Source organism: Apostichopus japonicus, chromosome 2 (assembly GCF_037975245.1).
Source record: "Apostichopus japonicus isolate 1M-3 chromosome 2, ASM3797524v1, whole genome shotgun sequence".
NCBI lineage: Eukaryota > Metazoa > Echinodermata > Holothuroidea > Aspidochirotida > Stichopodidae > Apostichopus > Apostichopus japonicus.
In genome coordinates this window covers 16,083,257-16,102,075 of record NC_092562.1, presented here as the reverse complement: position 1 = coordinate 16,102,075, position 18,819 = coordinate 16,083,257, and the positions used below count along the sequence as shown (strand labels likewise).

At 37.1% G+C, this 18,819-nt stretch overlaps 1 protein-coding gene across 2 annotated transcripts; it reads right to left on the bottom strand.

Moving 5' to 3' along the window:
• Nucleotides 1–2,045: 2,045 nt before the first annotated feature.
• Nucleotides 2,046–18,750, bottom strand: LOC139979780 (2-(3-amino-3-carboxypropyl)histidine synthase subunit 2-like). 2 transcript variants are annotated; one of them, XM_071990882.1, is made up of 7 exons: nucleotides 18,662–18,750; nucleotides 16,705–16,869; nucleotides 15,554–15,666; nucleotides 13,762–13,982; nucleotides 12,273–12,977; nucleotides 4,891–5,064; nucleotides 2,046–3,326 (listed from the first exon to the last, which is right to left on the bottom strand). In XM_071990882.1, the coding sequence occupies exons 2-7, from the start codon at nucleotides 16,849–16,851 to the stop codon at nucleotides 3,196–3,198; spliced, it is 1,491 nt and encodes a 496-aa protein (XP_071846983.1). In that variant the 5' UTR covers nucleotides 16,852–16,869; nucleotides 18,662–18,750; the 3' UTR covers nucleotides 2,046–3,195. The 2 variants fall into 2 exon arrangements, with proteins under 2 accessions (XP_071846983.1, XP_071846991.1); XM_071990890.1 differs by lacking the exon at nucleotides 18,662–18,750 and adding an exon at nucleotides 17,665–17,996.
• Nucleotides 18,751–18,819: the final 69 nt, after the last annotated feature.

Sequence of the window (18,819 nt, the reverse complement as noted above, 5' to 3'; positions counted from 1 at the left end):
CATCTGTGGGCCGTAATGGGCCATTTTGTGGAAATACGCAAAATGCTTCTTCTCCTACAGATTCCATGGTACAATGTTGAGGGTTTGTCACGATAGTACTATGGTAGTTTTACCTTCAGGGTGTTCATGAATTTGAGATCAAAGATCAACTAGGGGTCTTTTGTGGCCCGGGCCGCGGCCCTACATTTTCAAATTGCTCCTGTTCGTACAGTGTATGGCCAATTATAATGAAACTTGGTCACAATGTTCCTCGGGATGAGAGTTACAAGGGGTGTTCGGAAAATTGAGGTCAAAGGTCATTTAGGGGGTCATCGGGGGTCATTCTTTGTAATATTTTCAAATATCTCAATCTCCTCAAGATGAACTGATGATTGTTGGATTGTGTATGAATAAGGTGATGCCTAAAAATTTTTGGTCAAAAGTTAATTAATTACAATTAATCCCCATTGTTTAAAAAAATCTGAGCCTTCACTTTTTGCCAAAGCTCCTTTAATTTGTCTCCCAGTGTCTGCAGTGTTTGTTTACATTTGTGGTTAAGCTCTGCAGAGGCTGTTAGTGGAATTAAAGCAGGACTGGGAGTTGTTATTAACTGTTGAACTGTAAGCCCTATAGCCAATCAGCACTTGCCAATTCTTAGAAGTCTTTGAGCCTGAGGTATGTAGGCAGCTTGTGAAGTTATGACTTGTAGGGAGTGCTTGTTATGTCTGCTAAGGTAGAGGGGAGAAAATTTAATAGGGTAGGTCAGTGGTATTGTTTGAGAGAGTGGGTAAAATAGGATTTAAAGGGGAAAAAAAGGAATTATAGCCAGTGGTGTGGCCTGGATTCTGCTAACGGAGGGGGGGGGGGTATCCCTCACGGGCCCAAAATTGGTTTTGTGGGCCCTACATTTTTCAGCTCGAAAAGGTATGAGCTTCTGCACCATTGGTGCTCTAGTTTTCAACTCTCACCCCCCCCCCCACTTTTTTGATTCCTTGCCAGAAGGCTCAAGGAATCTATGCCATGGTAATTACGTGTGTATGTGTGTGACGCCCTTGTAAACACGATAACTCGACATTGGCAAGTTGGATTGAAGTCATACTTGGTACATAGATGCGCCATACTGAGTAGAACCCTATTGATTTTGGTGCTCATCTAAAGAATATTAATGAGGTCACAGGGTCAAATGTAAACGTTTTCAGAATTGAATCATACTTTGTGTAAAGCTTGGTAGATAGCTGGTACATGATAATGTATGATCAATGTGATATTATGCACATTTATTAGGGGGCAGGGCTTGAGTTGATTTTTGCTAAAAAATAGACATAAACATAGTAAGTTAACATATATTTAGTAGGTAGGTCCACAGTCAGTGAAAGAACCTTGCTGATCAATTTAATCAACAATGACAAAAGCTTGGGATTATAATCTCAATTGGCAAGGAATCACAATAAGCCCACTGGCTGTCTGGTTTGTTCTTATTTGGGGTTCAGATACAGTGTATCTTGGACAAGTAAGTTCTTACATGAAGTTCTTAGAAGAAGACTAGAGAGAGGCCTTGTATAACCTTGAGAATCAGACAGTTTGGCACTCACTATGTATGTGACAATAGTACATGTGGGAATACCAAAATTAAACAGATCTAAACCTCTATCCTGTCAACAGAAATGAAATATTTCCTCTCTGTAAATAACTGCTGTGAAATTTCCCATGAACAACAATACTGGATACAAGTTTACTAATATTACTGCCAAACAGTTTCTAGGGTATCAGTATTCCAAGGTCGAGTAGGTCAAAATCTGAAATCTGATTGTGAGAACTCATTCCCAAGAAAGATGGAAAAGCGATACATGAAAACACAACAAAGAAGTCTGTTGTTTGTTGGAGATGTGATTTTATATATAAATTAAATATTTGAATCATCTGTAGGAATGTTTGGCTATGAACCTTATCATAACAAAGTGTTATTGACAATTTCAGATGTATACACTACCTGGTACCAAGTAGCTTAGTTTCAAACAAAACTGTTAACATTGGAGACCAAACAAGAGTAACAGCAAATACCACTATACCATCTCCTGGAACTTTTCAAAGAAAACATTCACATTAAAAAATATGATGTTTCCAATTGTTGAATTTATTCAGTTTGAAAAAAAAAATTTACAGATATTTCAAGTGTTATTCTCATCTCCACCAGGTCCAACCAATCTTTCATATAGTTTTACTTAAGCTTAACAAATTATTCTGGCGCATACAATACATTCCTCGGCTACCATGGTTACCAGGTAACTCTAGTAGAGCAATAGTGCAGTTGCTGTGGGGAAACAGGTAAGTGAGGAAGTGAAGTAAATTAAACTTGTTCTCCTACTACTTGAAGAAGGTCAATTTTGTACATCATATACCACTAAATGAGTAAGTTCTAGTAGGTGATTGGAAGCCAATATTGAGAAGGGGGTAGGGGGAGGGGATTTAGACAGGGGTACCAAGGGAAAACTGACGAATTACACACAGGCAGCTTACTTTAGTAGCTTCATTAGTCTACCAAAGATTTTTGCAACTTTCTCCATCTTCTTTAAATAAACACAAAACAGGTTAAGGTTAGATCCCCCCACACACCACTCCCACCCTAACCCCTCCAATACCAGTCATGACTTGAGTCACTAAATTTCAAAAGTTTGTCAACTTATTCACCTATAGTGTTCATTGAATCAGGGCAGTGTGTCAACTTGAGTCGGGAAATTACTGGCAATGACTGGAACTTGACCTTAAAACGAAATGACTTGTTTCAACTCTGCTTTCAGGTGAATTCTGGAGAGTAAAGCACCCCCTTTAAGAGGGAGAGAGACAGGTACCCTTTAATAAGTGTGCAGCTTGTTTCATGTGGACTGAGTGAGGATACACAATGAGAACATCACATTAGTATAAAACAAACAATGTCTTCAACACAGAGAGCCAGAGGAATGCAAAGAGAGTGCATCCAAGCTTTGTATAAAAATACATATTAAATTGTGACTTGAGTGACAATGGCCAATTCCACAGCTTTTCTTACTTCAGAGCTTATCTTCGTTTCTCTGAAATAAACTTGAAGAAGGTCAATATTGTACATCATATACCACTAATGATTAAGTTCTAGTCCGTGATTGGAAGCCAATATTGAGCATAGAGAAGGAGAAGGGGGTATGGGGTATGGGGAGGGGGAGGGAGGGGTGGGGTGGGGATTCAGACAGGGGTACCTTCTTCATGTGTGTAACTAGCTGCAATACCACGGGTACCCTCCACTACATCCTGTACCGCAGTCTGACCAAGCTCCGCCTCCAGACCTTGCCAAGAGCGATCAGCCAGAAAACCGCCTGCAGAAAAACATAGAAAAGACAAAGATACTACCAACGTACAAATCTACACTAAGCTACCATACCTACATACATATCTGCCAACTCTTTAACGGTTTTACAAAGGGACTCACAGTTTTACAATGGGACTTTCCGACTTACGTATCTCCTCACAGTATGACCTCCAAATCTCTCATACCGATATAAACGAACAAATACATAAAACAACCCAGTCAAACAGAGTACACAATGAGTTTTATTTAACTTTTAGGACATGTTTTATGAAACCTCCAGGAATCAGGCAGCACCTCTCTCTAGGAATTTCATTTTTAGAAATCTCCAGGTCTACACCTTTTGAAGAGTTGGCAGGCCTGCAATATACGTAGGTGTGTGACATAATAGGGAGGAGCCATAAAAATTACAATGGTTTCTGCTATCTATTGTTCAGACAATATCACAAATACATTGTGACGATAGACAACAAAATTTTCCCTAACATTATGACGTGGGCACACGGGACGGCCCATATGTTAGGATATATACGAGTGACAATATACAGATCTACATGTATACTATAAAACAGTATTGATGATAAAGAACCAAAGTTCAACACTATTTTGTTCTTCAAGAAAATGCTACACAAAATTTGATCACTAAACTACTCCATGCCAACTCTCCACCCCTCCCCTCCCCCAGACCTTTTTGGGGAATACAACAGATATAGTTGTTTGTTCCATCACAACTGTAATAGTTCAGGGTATCTATGCTGTTTTATAAAGGTCATAGTTTGACCTTTGTTCACAACATTCCTTTTACCATATATGTAAAGGGGGTCACTATTGATCCAGTGCCAATTATCTCAGTCACATGGCTTGAACAACTGTCTGATATTTCTGCATGGAGATCATGGAAGTACTTTAACCTTTCAAGTATATGTTTACAAACACACACTGAGCAGGGAACCCGTATTTTAGAATTCAAATGATACATAAATGCTGGCTGCTGTAACCCAGGGTAACAGCTCCAGAGTCTGGTATCCTATCTGTCTATTGTTGAAAACATGACCACATATTATCTGGATATCTAGGGACATGATATTGATGTTAACCCCATCATGCTGAAATTGGGTTAGTATGGGGTAGTAAAGGGAAGGGAGGAACTCCCAAGGGCATCTCAATATTTAGCTGTGATACGTTTTCAGGATGATGGCAAAATCGCCCAAGCTTCTGTTATACCTCCTCCTGAAAGAATGTCCTTTTTTCCCCAAAAAATAAAGTTCCATGGCCAAAGTCCTTGAAGGTAACAGGAAGTCTTCTAATTCATCGGTATATATCAAAAAATATGATACTTAGGATCTTTAACCATTAGGAATATGTAGAGAACCTTCTTTCTTTATACATCCTCTGTTTATCTAAACTAAAGCAAAGAAAAAGAAGGCAAAAAAGTATACACATTTGGAAGCACCTGTTTTGCCCCAAGAATTTCTCCCCCACCCCCCACTCTCTCTCCCACCCTATGGTTGTTTCCAACATGAATTAATTGAATCTCTCTACTGATATAAAGTTGCAAACACATCGTTAATTACCTGCAGTATTATGCAGCACAACTGTCAACGCCTCTTCTCTCTTTACGACAGCGCTGTCGTTATTGCCAAGGTCGGCATCGTCCGATATTCTATTTGACCTCAAACGGCCCGTGATCAATGAGACATCGGTTTCACGTAGCGGTGAATCAGGCATGGGTACGTGTTTGGAGGCACCTGGATATCAGAAAAATAAAGAAAGAAAACAATAAAAGATTAAATATAAAAAAAAACCAAAACAAATATTAACAATGGGAAAGAAAAAAAGGGGGGCGGGGAGAGCACGAGGTAAACATGAGAATTCGAGCAGATGGTTTCCTTTCCATTATGTAAACAGTATTTAGAGGTATGTCACATCTGGTGTAAATATTGGATTGTTACGCATGACACAACAAGGTGAAGAAGGTTGGGAGCTGGCAAATTAATGCTACCCTGGGCGAGGTTGAATTACTTTTCATTAGTCACTGTTACCAAGCTGACTAATAATAGTAGCGTCTGTGAGTTAAGACTATGGAATGTTATTAGTTTAATTATTGCTTAATATTAAAAATTTAACAGACATGGACTGAAATTAATCCAAATTGTCTATTTTGTAAAAAAAAAATAATAATACAAATTCTGAACAAAATGGATAAATTTTGGAATTCTCAATTTTTTAACACTTTTGAGGATGAAATGTTGCTCTGGCAAATCGGAGATGTCCTTCGATATTAAAGGAATACCTCTTACTCGTGTAATCGTTAAACTTGTCTGTTCTATATATCGAACATAGGTCTTTAACTTTAATAAAAAGATCATAAGGGCTAGAGGTTTATTGAAATGGAAGTTATCACTAGACATACTGTAGGAATGCAAGAGAAACTTCATGCCAACACAAACAGGTGGTAGACTACAAACTAGATAAGCAATAAACAGAGATAGAGAGAGAGCGTCTAGAGCAATCTAAACCTATGAGATGGATTTATATTACAGGGGGTAGTTGGCATACATCCAGCTCCATCACAACATTGAACATTAAAGAGACTCTGATGGAATGCCAAAATTGTAAATCTTCATTGACAGATCGTCAACCTGTGCAGCTATAAAGGACAGATTATAGAACGTAACGTTTTCTCAAAGAAGTTATGAGCAACCTTCTCCTAAACAGGGTAATAATTATTACCAAACCACCAAGGAAGCGACACTGAGGATTTCTTGAATTTCAAAGCCATTTTAGAGTATCTAACAATGTTGGCATTGGTTCAAATTAGGTCATTTTAAGTTTCCAAAACCACAAATTTAATTACTTTCTAATATTCTATCTTCAAATATTCTATTTTTGTTTTTTAAGCACTGCCTGTATTCTTGGGAAGACACTAACTATGCCTTATGTGACTTGTTAGGCACAGGTGCATTGTAAAGAAATGGGTGATATACAACTTCACTGAAAAAAGTTCAAGGAATTTAAAAATAATAAAATAATGATGATAAAACAACCACGGTCTCTGCCAATGATAAAATCTAGCTGGTTGTTAAGTCAGTGAGTGTGGGTAACTTACAAGAACTCTAATCATTGGGTTCCAAAATAAGGGAACCCCTCTCCCCTCCCCCTTGCAGTACTGAGGGCTCCGGCCGGTAAGACAAGTCAATCATATCTAGAGTAGTTTATATCAAAGGAAAGTATAAGTTTGGATTTTGATCAGTTTTATAGTTATTCTCCAGTATATACCACCCTTTGTGACTTTGACCTTAACATTGCACATTAATATGTATTAAATATTTGTCATCCAGCATGAAAATTTCGACTTTACTTTTGTGAAAAAAGGAGGGAAATAAAAAACTCTGTAACTATTTTTCAACTCTGTCTCTGCTTCTTAAAGTTCCTAAAGCTCAATTTTATTTTTCTGTTGTATCAGTGTGATTCCTGGTTATAATGGTATGCAAGTAAGGTACTGTGGCTTCGGACTGATAATCCCAGCTAAGAAAATGGCCTGTTTAGTACCAAGGCCAAGGATGGGTTGGGATAGCCCAGTGTGGAAGAACACAGAACTAATAATCCTGAGTCACTAGTTCATATCCTGTTCTAGCCCCCCAAAATATATATATCTTTAATATTTTCAAATGTATAATTTCCCCTGTCATGGGTTCTGATAATTCCTTTGCTGAGAGGTCTTAAGTATTCCTCCTAAATAAGTCCAATAATCGTCCACCCATTGTCAAACTGAAACAATTATTTTGCTGTCACCCTCTTGCTCCTCCCATTCCCCCCCCCCCCCCCTCCCGAGCCGTATTAACACTTTCCAATGTCTGGGAGTAATTTGGAGGGTCAAGCAAATTCCCTCCAATGTACTTTCGACAAATTTGGCAGCTGAAAGTTTGGACCAAGACTGACGACCTATAAATGGTTTTACAGTCACAGCAGTGGTATTACAAGATCATGAAGGTGTTAGGATTGTTGGATATATTGGTTCATGAGAGATCCAACACCCTGGGATATTGCAAAGGTTAAAAACTACAGCTGTTACACAATCACTTGGCTCAACCCCAACTGGGCAACAGACAAGACAAAAATGCCTGGATGCTTTCCAAGCGATTTTAACACTTCAAATTCAGATTGTCAGCCTGTCTGTGATATGATCAGATCTCAAAGAGGGTTATATGGCTGGGATTTAACCACATCCAGTGAATGCATCATAACTTCACTTTGGTGATATACATATGCACTTGCCCTTTGAAATACCTTACTTAATCTTCAAGTGGGAGTGGGGTGGGGGGGGGGAAGAAGTAGAAGGGACAAGGGATAGTTATATTTCAAGGTACTCTGATGTGAAATATAAAAGAAACATTGTTCATTATATGATGGTACCAACATTCAATGAAGACTGCCTTGCACAGTGTAAGTCAACATGTGAACTTGTAAACAATAAAAACTATCACAAAATTACAAATAACAAAATACTTAGCAATTTTTGCAACATAGTGCAGGCCCTTTTTTATAATTAAGCACCTTTTTCATTGTTAGCTTCATTGTGATGAATTAGCTCAAATGGGTCAGTTTAAACATTGACTGCAAAGTGTTAAATCTGTCAATTTGTTGTTTGCTCACAACCTCAGGTTACATTTCCAATTTTCCACCCCCACCCCCCACCCCCCCTCTCCCCTAGCTAACTCAAGGCAACAAAGAGATGACTGGCATGTTAGGCATTTGTACTATGTAAACAATTCTACATTACATACTCAAAAAATTAGAGAAAATCATAGCACAAACAAGATGGAGAAGAACTAAATCCACATTCCACAAATTCTTAACTTCCTGTTTTCACCAAGGAGTACATCTCTCCAAGCTTAAATATTAAACAACTGACATGAATTTCATCCTGTAAAGTCATCCCGTACCTTAGCACTAAAATCAATAGAACACGCCATTGATTGAAATATCAGTTTAAACTTTAAATCTATTGCCCCAATCAATAATTCAATCAATCAATCAATCAGTCGCTCATTTTAATACTGTATTCAGAATCTATTGAGAAGAAAGAAGAGAAGAACTTTGAGAGTATTAAAAAAGAAAATGGAAAGGAAAGGAAAGTAAAACATATTAGCAGTATAAAATAATCATAATATAAGAATTTGTAAAGCGCTTTTATCCAGTTAAAAGAAAAACTGCTCAGAAGCGCTGCAGGAGCAAAGTTCCCAATATACCCCAGCCCTAGCCCCAGCCATAGCGCTCAACCTTAGAAACAACATTCAACCTGCAAACCTGATAATTAAAAATATAAAAATGGAGAATCAACCAAAATCTGGGATATTTATAACAAACAATTCAAGATTGTGACAGATTTCACCAAGAAGCTGACAATGTACTGTTATTAATTATTTTTATTTTTATATTTATATTTTTATTTGAATATACCTTTACGAATGACATCTATAGTCACCTAGTGAACTGGCAATAGTCACATGAGAAGGAAATGCTTCCATAATTTAAAGTTTCCTTATTTACACTTATTTGGAATCCAGCCAAGGTAGAACCCTTCTGAAAGGGTAGTCTATATTTAATTGAGTTAAGTTAAATATCTACCCCCCTCTATTCCAGGTCATTAAAAAAAAACGAGCTGAACTTTGACTTACTTTGCAATCAACAAATACTGAAACTTAAAATGTCTGAGCCTTTTGATTGTCAAAAACAAAAAAGAGATTATAAAGGAAAGAGAAAAGAGAGATAGAGAATGAATGAAAAAAGATTAATAGTTTGAGCACAAAATATGTAGCAATCACAGGGTAGGTTTGTGCAGGTTGCTCTTCTTGAGATATATATCAAATTTAGATGGATTTAACAGAAAGAACTCTATGACTTAAAAACAAAAACAACAGGAGCCTCCACAGGCTTAATATGAATTTATCTGCATTCCATGTTTCTAAGTTTCTAACTACATGTGCAAAGTGCAAAAGTTGGTAAGGCTAGCAAGAATTTAGCTTTCAGTTATAGGTAGTTGACAGTAAATCTCTCCTCATTCACAAAATACGGTCTTAAAGACTCTGTGAAAGTCACTGTAATAATTAACAGATGTCAAGTTACATGTTAAGTTAGATGTCAAGTCAAGACAAAAGCTGCCCTCACCAGAGATAATATGCTAGAAGGACTGAGAGAGTAACACCTCTACAAGCTATCTTATCACAGGTGAGCACCCCTGTACGTAGATGTAGCCCCACGGCTGCGATAGGGCCTTGTTCATACAACAGTCTCAAGCTATATATTTCATCCATTGAGCTGCTCAGGCTTGCAACAAGCATCATTAACATACTACATCACAGACAACATGAAGGGAAACAAATGGGAAATGTTACATGTATTACAAAGCTGTATCGTAGCCATGGGCTACATACAAAATATATGTAAACAAACTTGTGTCTCTATACACACAGTTGCAATGCTGGCTTTATCACGCTTGCTATTAATACACAGTAATACAGTCTAATGTGTATCCTGCTAATTCCACATTACACTTTAATAACAAAACTGAAACTGAGTGATAATGCACTACTTTTGTCTTCCCAGGGCATAAAGAACTCAATGCTATTAACTGGTGAAACAGAAAACAGTCTATTCAACCCCCCCACCACCCCCCCCTTTGTCTTCTCTTACAAACCAATTGCAGCCCAATCCATCCGTGACAAATGGTCGGATGCACATGAATGGTAAATGGCTTGAAATCAATTGTAAAAGTACTCCATACCTGGGTTTTGAAAGTTCGTCACAGATTATGACCTGACATTTATAAGGAAATAGGAGTACTTTGTTGGTGATAGTTTTGCAAATTTCCCAGGCATAGAGTTTTTGCTAGTTAATAGGAGTATGTACGTAATTATTGGCACTAATTATTCAGTGAGTTCGGAAGCTAAATTACTTTGTTTACAAGAAAAGCTACAGCTAAGTTAATGCATTCATATTTTTTTTTTTTTTAAAATTTTTTTTTTAATCCATTCAAATTCCCCACTCTTGATATTCTAACCACATACTCTAAAACACTACTCAACATTCAAAACACACAAGGCCAGGTTGTTCCTCCTCATATTCCAAATATAATTTGTAGGATGTGCCGCCCTGCACAGACGGTACTTTAAACATTTCCGCCCAGCACTCTTGTTGATGATTTATTTCATAAATTTTACCGTTACCACAGTATGGTTGAATACTTGGCACAGAAGTTATGGCCAGAATAGGAAAAAGATAGCATCATTTGCCATTTAAGCATACTTCATTTGCAAAGTTTCTGAAGGGAGGGGGCACCCCAACCCCTCAGACCCCTCCCCCAGGACTTGGATCACACTACCGCACAAATGTGCCCGGCACTGAAATATTCCTGAGCACATCCCTGAATTTGTGAGGCAGGCTTGTATGAACAGAGATGATAATGGCAATCTGTTTACTTACTTCCTCATGACTACCAATTCAAATAAATTCATGACTTCTTCACATTTTTCTTTTTCCAAGTACACTGTATAGAACCTTTGAAAATGCAGTTCGTGACCAATTTATTGACTGTGAAAGCTTCTTTTCTCTTGTTTTTGCTCCTTTTAGAAGTTCTTGTTTCTTGCTGACGGTTGTTAAAATAACTAGTTGGGTCATAAAATGGACTACTGAAGTAAACAGTCCAGACAAGTCCTGATTCAAGGTTTAATTGTGTATGTCACTGATACAGAACAAAAATCAAGAAGAAATTGGTGCAACATTTTACCCTGAGGTCAAAGGTCACCCAATATCTTTCCATACTTTTTGAAGTTAGCCAGGGGTTTAACTCCACAGTTTTTAACAATATGCGCCGTGACGCACAAGTGGGTCGCAGGATCTTCTCCAGACTTTGGAAACTTTATCTACAGGTTTTTCCAATGCTACCTTGTATTCTGAGTATCGGTTCTGATGGATGGGGTTTTGGTGGGCCGTGGCTCAGCAAGAGATTGAGTTGAGTGTGTTTTGTATCTATGTGGACTACCATTCTCTTCAATAACTCAGTAGTAAAATGATGTTTGATTTGTAAAACAAAGACTGACTCTGCATATTTTGGTAAGGCGTAAGTTCCTTTTTCTACGAGCCATTTGAAATTGTCGCAATTTTTAACCGACAGTGAACTCATAGGTAGCAGGTATGATAAAACAATTGAGAAAACTGCTGTTTTATTCTTCAATTTGCAATTGATTGTTTTGACCCTGGATTGGATATGGTTTCAGCTTTTGCTGCAACGCTTGTAAAAGGTTATACAACAGAAATGAACATGGTTTATTCATCATCTAAATCATGTAATTTTGAAATCTGGTCCAAATTCTGAAGAAAACCAACATTTTTTTTTCATTGTGAGTATATACATTGTGCTTACTTGCTTACTTCAATTTTCACTGCAAGCCTTGTGACTGTTTTACAATAGAAATGAACATGGTTCATTCATCATCTAAAGCATGTAATTTTGAAGAAAATCTGGTCCATACTTTGAAAAAAACCAACATTTTTTTTCATTGTGCGTATATGACATTGCGCTCACTTCCTTGCTTCAATTTTCACCGCAAGGCTTGTGACAGTATTACAATAGAAATGAACATGGTTCATTCATCATCTCAAAGCAGGTCATTTTGAACAAGGAAATCTGGTCTAAATGCTGAAGAAAACAGTACTTTTCTGTTAATTGTGTGCCTGATGACCTTGCACATGTTTGCTTCAAGTTTCACAAAGAAAGGGGAAAATTCAAATAAATTGAATCTCATAAAATAGCATGTAGGAACTGAATGCAAATTGGATGCAGAGGTAACATTCCTCATTACAATGTTCGAAATAAATTTACCTCCAAACTCACGGCTGCTGTGACTAAGAAATCAAAATTTAAGTTCAGGGAGTAGCCTAGTAGCATACTAACCTGGTAATATATCGTGAAAGTCTGTGGTGTAGTCTCCAGTCCATTCTCTGGCTTGATTACAAGCAATCTCCATTTCAAAAGGTGTCACCACCGGTTGGTAGAATTCTTTTGAGTCTATCAGAGTATTCTCTTGGCAGGCAACCAAAACGTAAGCCTGCACTTCCATGAAATTGGCCAGCTTGGCCACGTTCAACTTCCCGACTGCAAAGGTATAGTACTTCTTGCCCGCCTTCTTCATAATCGTCTTCAGGTGGCCGACAATGTCTAGGTATTTTGCCACGCCCAACGTCCCTACCAGGATGCCGACTATTCCTGCGTCCTTGGCCCTTTCGATCATGTAGTACCTCTTCATGAGGAGTTTGTTAACATTCAGAGTCTCTCTACGGTTAGTCCTAGTCTCTGGGTCGTACGTGTAAAACGGACACTTGTTTAAAGACATCATCAAGTTTTTCAACGTTAATGATTCTGCGCCTATATAGAATATTGAAAAATTTTCCACGTCGTGGTCGGTGGGGAGGCTAAATTCTCTCCCGCTGACCGTGTGAGTTGTAACATTTTCCTTTTCCTCTGTGTGATGGATCGGGGAGGGCGCCGACTCGTCGGTTTGGTCTGTAATTCCAGATTCCTTCCTGAAACTCTCTCTATGAGGTATCTTTGAAACTAATACACTGTTATCTGTGGACTGCAGCCTCTTCTCCAATTCATCTGCGAGATAAAATGGAAGGAATCCACTAATAAAACATAGTATAACGGGCCCAAAAAAAATATGAAAACTTCACAGCACACATGTTTCAGAACTCCGACAGTCCTATAATTACTGAACATTTCTGATGTATCTGCAACAGAAAGCAAAGCTCAATAAGAAAGAAACTTATTCAAGAAAGTTTAAATGGACTCAAGTAAAGACGTTGCAGACCTCACTGAAATAGTAGATTCAAAAGGAAGAAGAAGTGATCGGTGACAAAGAGGTGGGTCAGGGAACTCGCAACACACAGCGCCCTTGAAATACTACAAAGAATTTGACAGGAGAAGGAATGTGATCATGAAATGAAAATACTAACCACTAGTGGCTTATTGTCTTTACTTGGTTCATTACTTAGTTCTTTACTGCTTTGTAATGCAAGCATACAGAAATGTGTACGCATTTAGATCACTAGGAATAGTAGTTGAAATTGCAGAATTCAAGCAAGTGTTTTTGTAATGTAAATTAACAAAACACTACATCCAATGTAAAAGAATGGCATCTTAAGCAATACATAGAATGAGGCAAAAGGCTGTACATAAAATGAGGCAAAAGTTGTCAAAGCTCTTAGAGAATATTTGCCATTGACTCCAATATCTGGCCCTTCTTGACAAGGGAAAGGGGAAGAGGAGAAGGGGGAGGGTGTTATTGAAATGCAAATTTAAATCTGCAATCAGTCTCTGTCAGTTATTTCACATATTTTTCTTTTTTTACAGAAAACTGCTCGACAAGTTATGTTAAGTTTACCTGAGATGTGAGCATAGATAACATCATAAAGTACAATGACATGCTGCTCTGACTGACTGAACAGCTCCCGAAATGACTTTATCAAGTCTTCCACATCCACAGGTTGCCTCCCATATATATGAAGGACGGGTAACCGTGTCGTGGGGCTGAGGCAAGAGCGTCCGAAGTGTATGATAGAGTCTGCATCCGCATGCTGAGCTGCTATTTCATCAACACAGCAACTGTAAGGATGAGAAAAGGTAAGTGTAAAGTATTACATAACCACAAAAGGAGAAGAAAAAGATTTCAGGTATGGAAGATTGAAAAAAAAACACATCATGAGGGCTAAATAGTGTAACAGGGCTTAAAAACAACCAGACATTGAAAAATATTTACCTTTGCAGGAAAGCTGTATTTTGGATTTTTTTCTCATCAAATTATATTTTCAATTCTGTAGGATGCTATGGCAATTTCACTTCAAATAATGAGGTGAAGATAAATCTTTTTGGCAACTTTCCAAAGTTGATTTTACCTGTAAATTACTTCTAACATGTGAATCTGTCTGCAAGACAAAATGTTGATTGAATCAAATTCCTTAACTTGCCCATTAACTTGGTCACAAAATCATCAATCACAAAATGATATAGCTGATATTATAAAGCTGAGTGGGCTGCAGCCAGGCTGTGTAGACACATTCTTTTTCACCCTGCAGTTTAACACAATAGACACTGCAGGTGTGCACTGATAATCCCTATTGTTTGATAGTCATGCATGCCTGACGAGCAGTTTTGTAGCTGTCTTTTTTGCCAAGTTTGAGACATGCTCTACAGACTACAGTCTTGGTAAAATTGATGAACAAAAAGCTCCCTTATTCATACTCGCCTTTGTGACATATTCAATGTTTTCTCAGCCAAATTTAATATATAATCTATTATATTTCTGGATGATGGCTGTTTTGTACTGCTAATCTGTTGGTAAGCTGTGAGTATCGTCAGATGCAAACGGCAATGTTAATCATTGAATAATAATTATGTTTTATTCATCAAAGTTACTGGTATGTTGTCAAATAAAGAAGACTTAGTTATTGATGGTCTTGCCAAATTAGTTTATAATTTTCGAGCCAAAGTTATTATGTTTATCATATAATTACTTTTCACGTACCTTGTTGTCAAGGTACATGTCAATTTTGTATCAAAATTCACATATGGATGGGTACAAAGTAGGGAATAATTCAGCACCCACATCTTGTGTGGCGGTTTTTCAGTGGATGAAATTTCATTTCTCGTAAAATACTGAAGTACATATTTGTATGTGTAACAACCTAAGCATTGTACATGTCATTTAGTTATACAATTTCCTATAAATTATCCCTTGCCACATTTGTGTGACTCAAATGGGGGGGGGGGGGGTGAGATGAGCTGAAGAAATTGTAGAAACTACATCATTCATTTAAGTATAAAAATTAAATTCTTTGTGAAACTTTATTTCAAAGGGTTAGCACTCTGTCAGCTGTAAAGGATTTTACAATATTCAAGTAGAAACAATTGCAATATGTAAACTGAGATTATTATGTAAAAGCAGTTAGGCTCAGAATTAGATCATTCCACACAGAGACGAAATACTCCTGCTTTTAGAAAATTAAATTTATATTCTTCATAACTGTATAGCAGTTACAATATAATGTCTGCTGCTGTCCCAACATCTTCCAATTTAAGATGACTTCATGGAACATTGAAAAAGTCTAATGGGGGAGGGTTTTATACTTAAAGTAATGAAATTACAAACAGTTGATTTCAGGGATAAATCAGTTTACCTTCCATATGAAGTATCTCCTAAGATGAAATATCTGGCTGATGTATTTTGAGACAAAAACGAAACCACCCGAGCAGAACACCAGAGCAGCTCATCTGGAAACTGAAGGGCAACCTGATGAAAAACATAAATGTCATTTCAAAAGTCATTCTATGTCAACTGTTATAATGGCACCCACCCCCCACAACTGGTACCCAGGTGGATCACCTCCACCCCCCACTTGGTATGCCACTGACTTTAAGGCTTCCAAGCGACTGGTCAACTGGTATCAAACTCTTGGTTGGAGTGAACAATGCTTTAACAGTGCTTCAAGTTCAAATGATTGAAGGAATCTTTCTTTCAGAACTAATTTTTTGTTTTGTTTTATATATCTCATCCCATTATCTTATGGTTAAATTCCATGAGTAATCTGTCAGTATAGAAAAGGACATTTGACACATTGCTTAGACAAGCTTTTATAAACTATCATGCAAACTTGTAGGGATTACAAAATATAAGACTTCTGAAGTCAGTTCAAAATTGTATCAATTCACACATATGTTTTTAATTAATTCACACTATAACAACCTATGATTCAAGACAGACTTACACAGGGATGAGACTGAGCCGGGGAAAAAAATCTGAAATTTATCGATCGCCGTCCTGGGGGAGGGGTTTAAGGGGAGGGGGTGTCCCCTTCCCCTTTAGAATTTTTTTGTCAGGTAAGGAGGGCTTAGATGCAAAATGGTGAACTCTAGATGGAATCTATCACATCACGTAACTCGCCAAAAAAGTGTGGAATTTCTGCTTGTATAATTTATCCATTAGCTTTTTTGAACCAAAAATAGGCTTTTTTGCTTGCTTTGCGCTACTTGATTCCACCACTGGTCAAATTCGGTGTTCCTTCCCTTCACAGTCCGCGAATTACAAGAAAAAACGCGAAAATGATACCGGGGCGGACCGTCCCTTGCTTAGTATGCCACTGACTTTAAGGTTAAGAACTTAAGAAGCCAATATTTTGAAATAAAAGTTGGTAATAAGCATAACCAATAGAGCCAATTTAAAATGCTATAAACTAAGAAAGTTTCAATTTAAATTTCAATTCTGTCTAAAGGGCCACAGAATTTGAAACTTCAGATGTATCTTTTTTAAATAAAAACATTACATACTTGCCTTCTTAAAGTTGTTCTGTGTAACAAATGTTATGCATCGGTCCAGTTCCAAGAAGTTCTCTATATCTTGCAAGCTGCGTTTTTTCTCGACTGCTATATCAACCGTTCTTTGCAGAACATCTTCTGGTTTACTACTAAATGCATCCATTGAATGTGTACTGTGAACCTGCATTGAAAGAGACATTTACATTGTTTCACAGACATTGTGTAAGAGAGAGAAAGTTAGTCCAACTCCTAAGTGCTCATGTTCCATCATTGGGATAAAATATATTAATAGTAATCAAGTTTTCATATTTGAAATAGTAAATGCAATATAAATAATATGTGATGTTGAACTTAGACTAGACACCATAAAGCAAGTTCTACTCTTTTTCTTCCTTTAAATTTCATTATATAACCAAGGAAACTAAATATACCCTTTGTGATGTGATGTTACCTGCTAACAGTGACTCCTAACGTTGATCACGTTAGTGCAAAATAGTGAACCAAAGACGTAACCAGTGTGACATAACATATTTCATGTGCAATTATACTTTTCCATAAAATATTAACATACATAGCTCCCAACATTTCCTGCTGCAAATACTGGTCATGATACATGTGAAATGAAATGGTTTAAGGGGATGGGTTCTCCCTCACCTTTTGAAAACAATTTGGGATCCCCTACATGCAAAAAGGAGGGATGCACATGTTATAACTTTGTGTCATAATGTATTATTTTACAATAACTCTGTTAAGTAACATACACGCGCAATATGTAAACTTTCAAATTGCCTATGTGCGGGTCAGCGTGTTTGCAACAAATGCTGTTCTTACCCACAACTTGCTGGTCACTTAGAAGCTCTGTATAAATAATTAATAGGGATCTATTAATAATGCAGTATTTATTTTTACTTCCTATGTATTAGATCGGCTTACTATTTAATTTTTTGACCTGATTACAAGATTAAGGTTTCCTTACTCAAACAAGTTGCATGTTGGGGGTTTCATGATGAAGGAAGAAACTGCTCTGGATTTGTTTTGCAATTCCACAATGGCACAGAAAATGTCAGTAATAGTTAACTTTGAGAAAACTAATTTGATCAAAATTTAAAAAGCAATATCCAGTATAGGCCTAATTGGTCTTGGTTGTTTGACGGTAGGTCCAAGGGAATGACTAATGTTTAAAACATAAACAGTTTGTACTGAGCATCTCCGATCAACTCCCATGTCACGCTGTTTGGATTCTCTCATAATTCTGTCTAGAACTGTAACTGTGTAAAGTGTCGAGTCAATCTGAATTAAATTTGAAAAGTAAAAAATATTTTACTACTTAAATTGTGTAAAAAGCCTTTTAAAGGCCTACAAAGTTGAATCCTTTAAATAAACATGTGACCATGTGAATGTATGAATTTTTTTGAGTCTCAACAAATTTTAAATGGCAAGTGGCTTTTGCCCTGTTTTTATCTTTTCAATATTGATTAATTATCTTAATTCTGATGCAAATCAGTGGAGCAATGTCATGTATGCATGTGGGTACTATACATGTGATAAATGCATAATACAGGCCCAACCTTGTATTGCTGTTGGAACTGGAAACAAATTGAAATTGAAAAAAAAAAGCAGAACAAAGAGTTCAGTTGTATACTAAATACTACTTAAATATTAGTGTCAGTAGGTGGTCTGCTAATTATACTGGCAATAATTTAGTTACATTAGTTAATTTAGAAGTTACAAACTTTGTGTAGCAGTTTAAGGGCTTTGAATCTTGTAACTTATAAATTACTATGGTTCATGTTTAAACTTGGGTTCTAGCCTAGGCCTAGGCCTAATGTTTCTCGTTAGGATATATATCTTTGGACATAGCAATTTGACCATTTTGCAATGTGATAGTCTACAGTACTAGGCTATTACTGGATAAATACAACTTAAGCCTTGATTTTTAATTCTATACGCTAGTCTATATAACTTGAACAAACTTTTTAAATCTGTGCCATCGTGCAGAAACAGCTGTCGCGCAATTACACCAAGGGCGCAGCCATCTTTCTTTTCATTTCTTTCTTATCATTATACGCATGCGTAGAAAGTGTTAACGGTCAATTTGTAGCGCCTTTTTCGATTGTTGTGTTAGCCTAAG

What these genes read in the sequence shown, in the direction of transcription:
- LOC139979780 (XM_071990882.1), bottom strand. Translation starts at nt 16,851, where the DNA reads ATGGATGCATTTAGTAGTAAACCAGAAGATGTTCTGCAAAGAACGGTT. An exon ending in CTTTCACGATATATTACCAG is followed by an intron (nt 5,065 to 12,272) that starts GTTAGTATGCTA and finishes TCTGATATCCAG; the next exon opens with GTGCCTCCAAACACGTACCC. An exon ending in TGTGCTGCATAATACTGCAG is followed by an intron (nt 3,327 to 4,890) that starts GTAATTAACGAT and finishes GTTTTTCTGCAG; the next exon opens with GCGGTTTTCTGGCTGATCGC.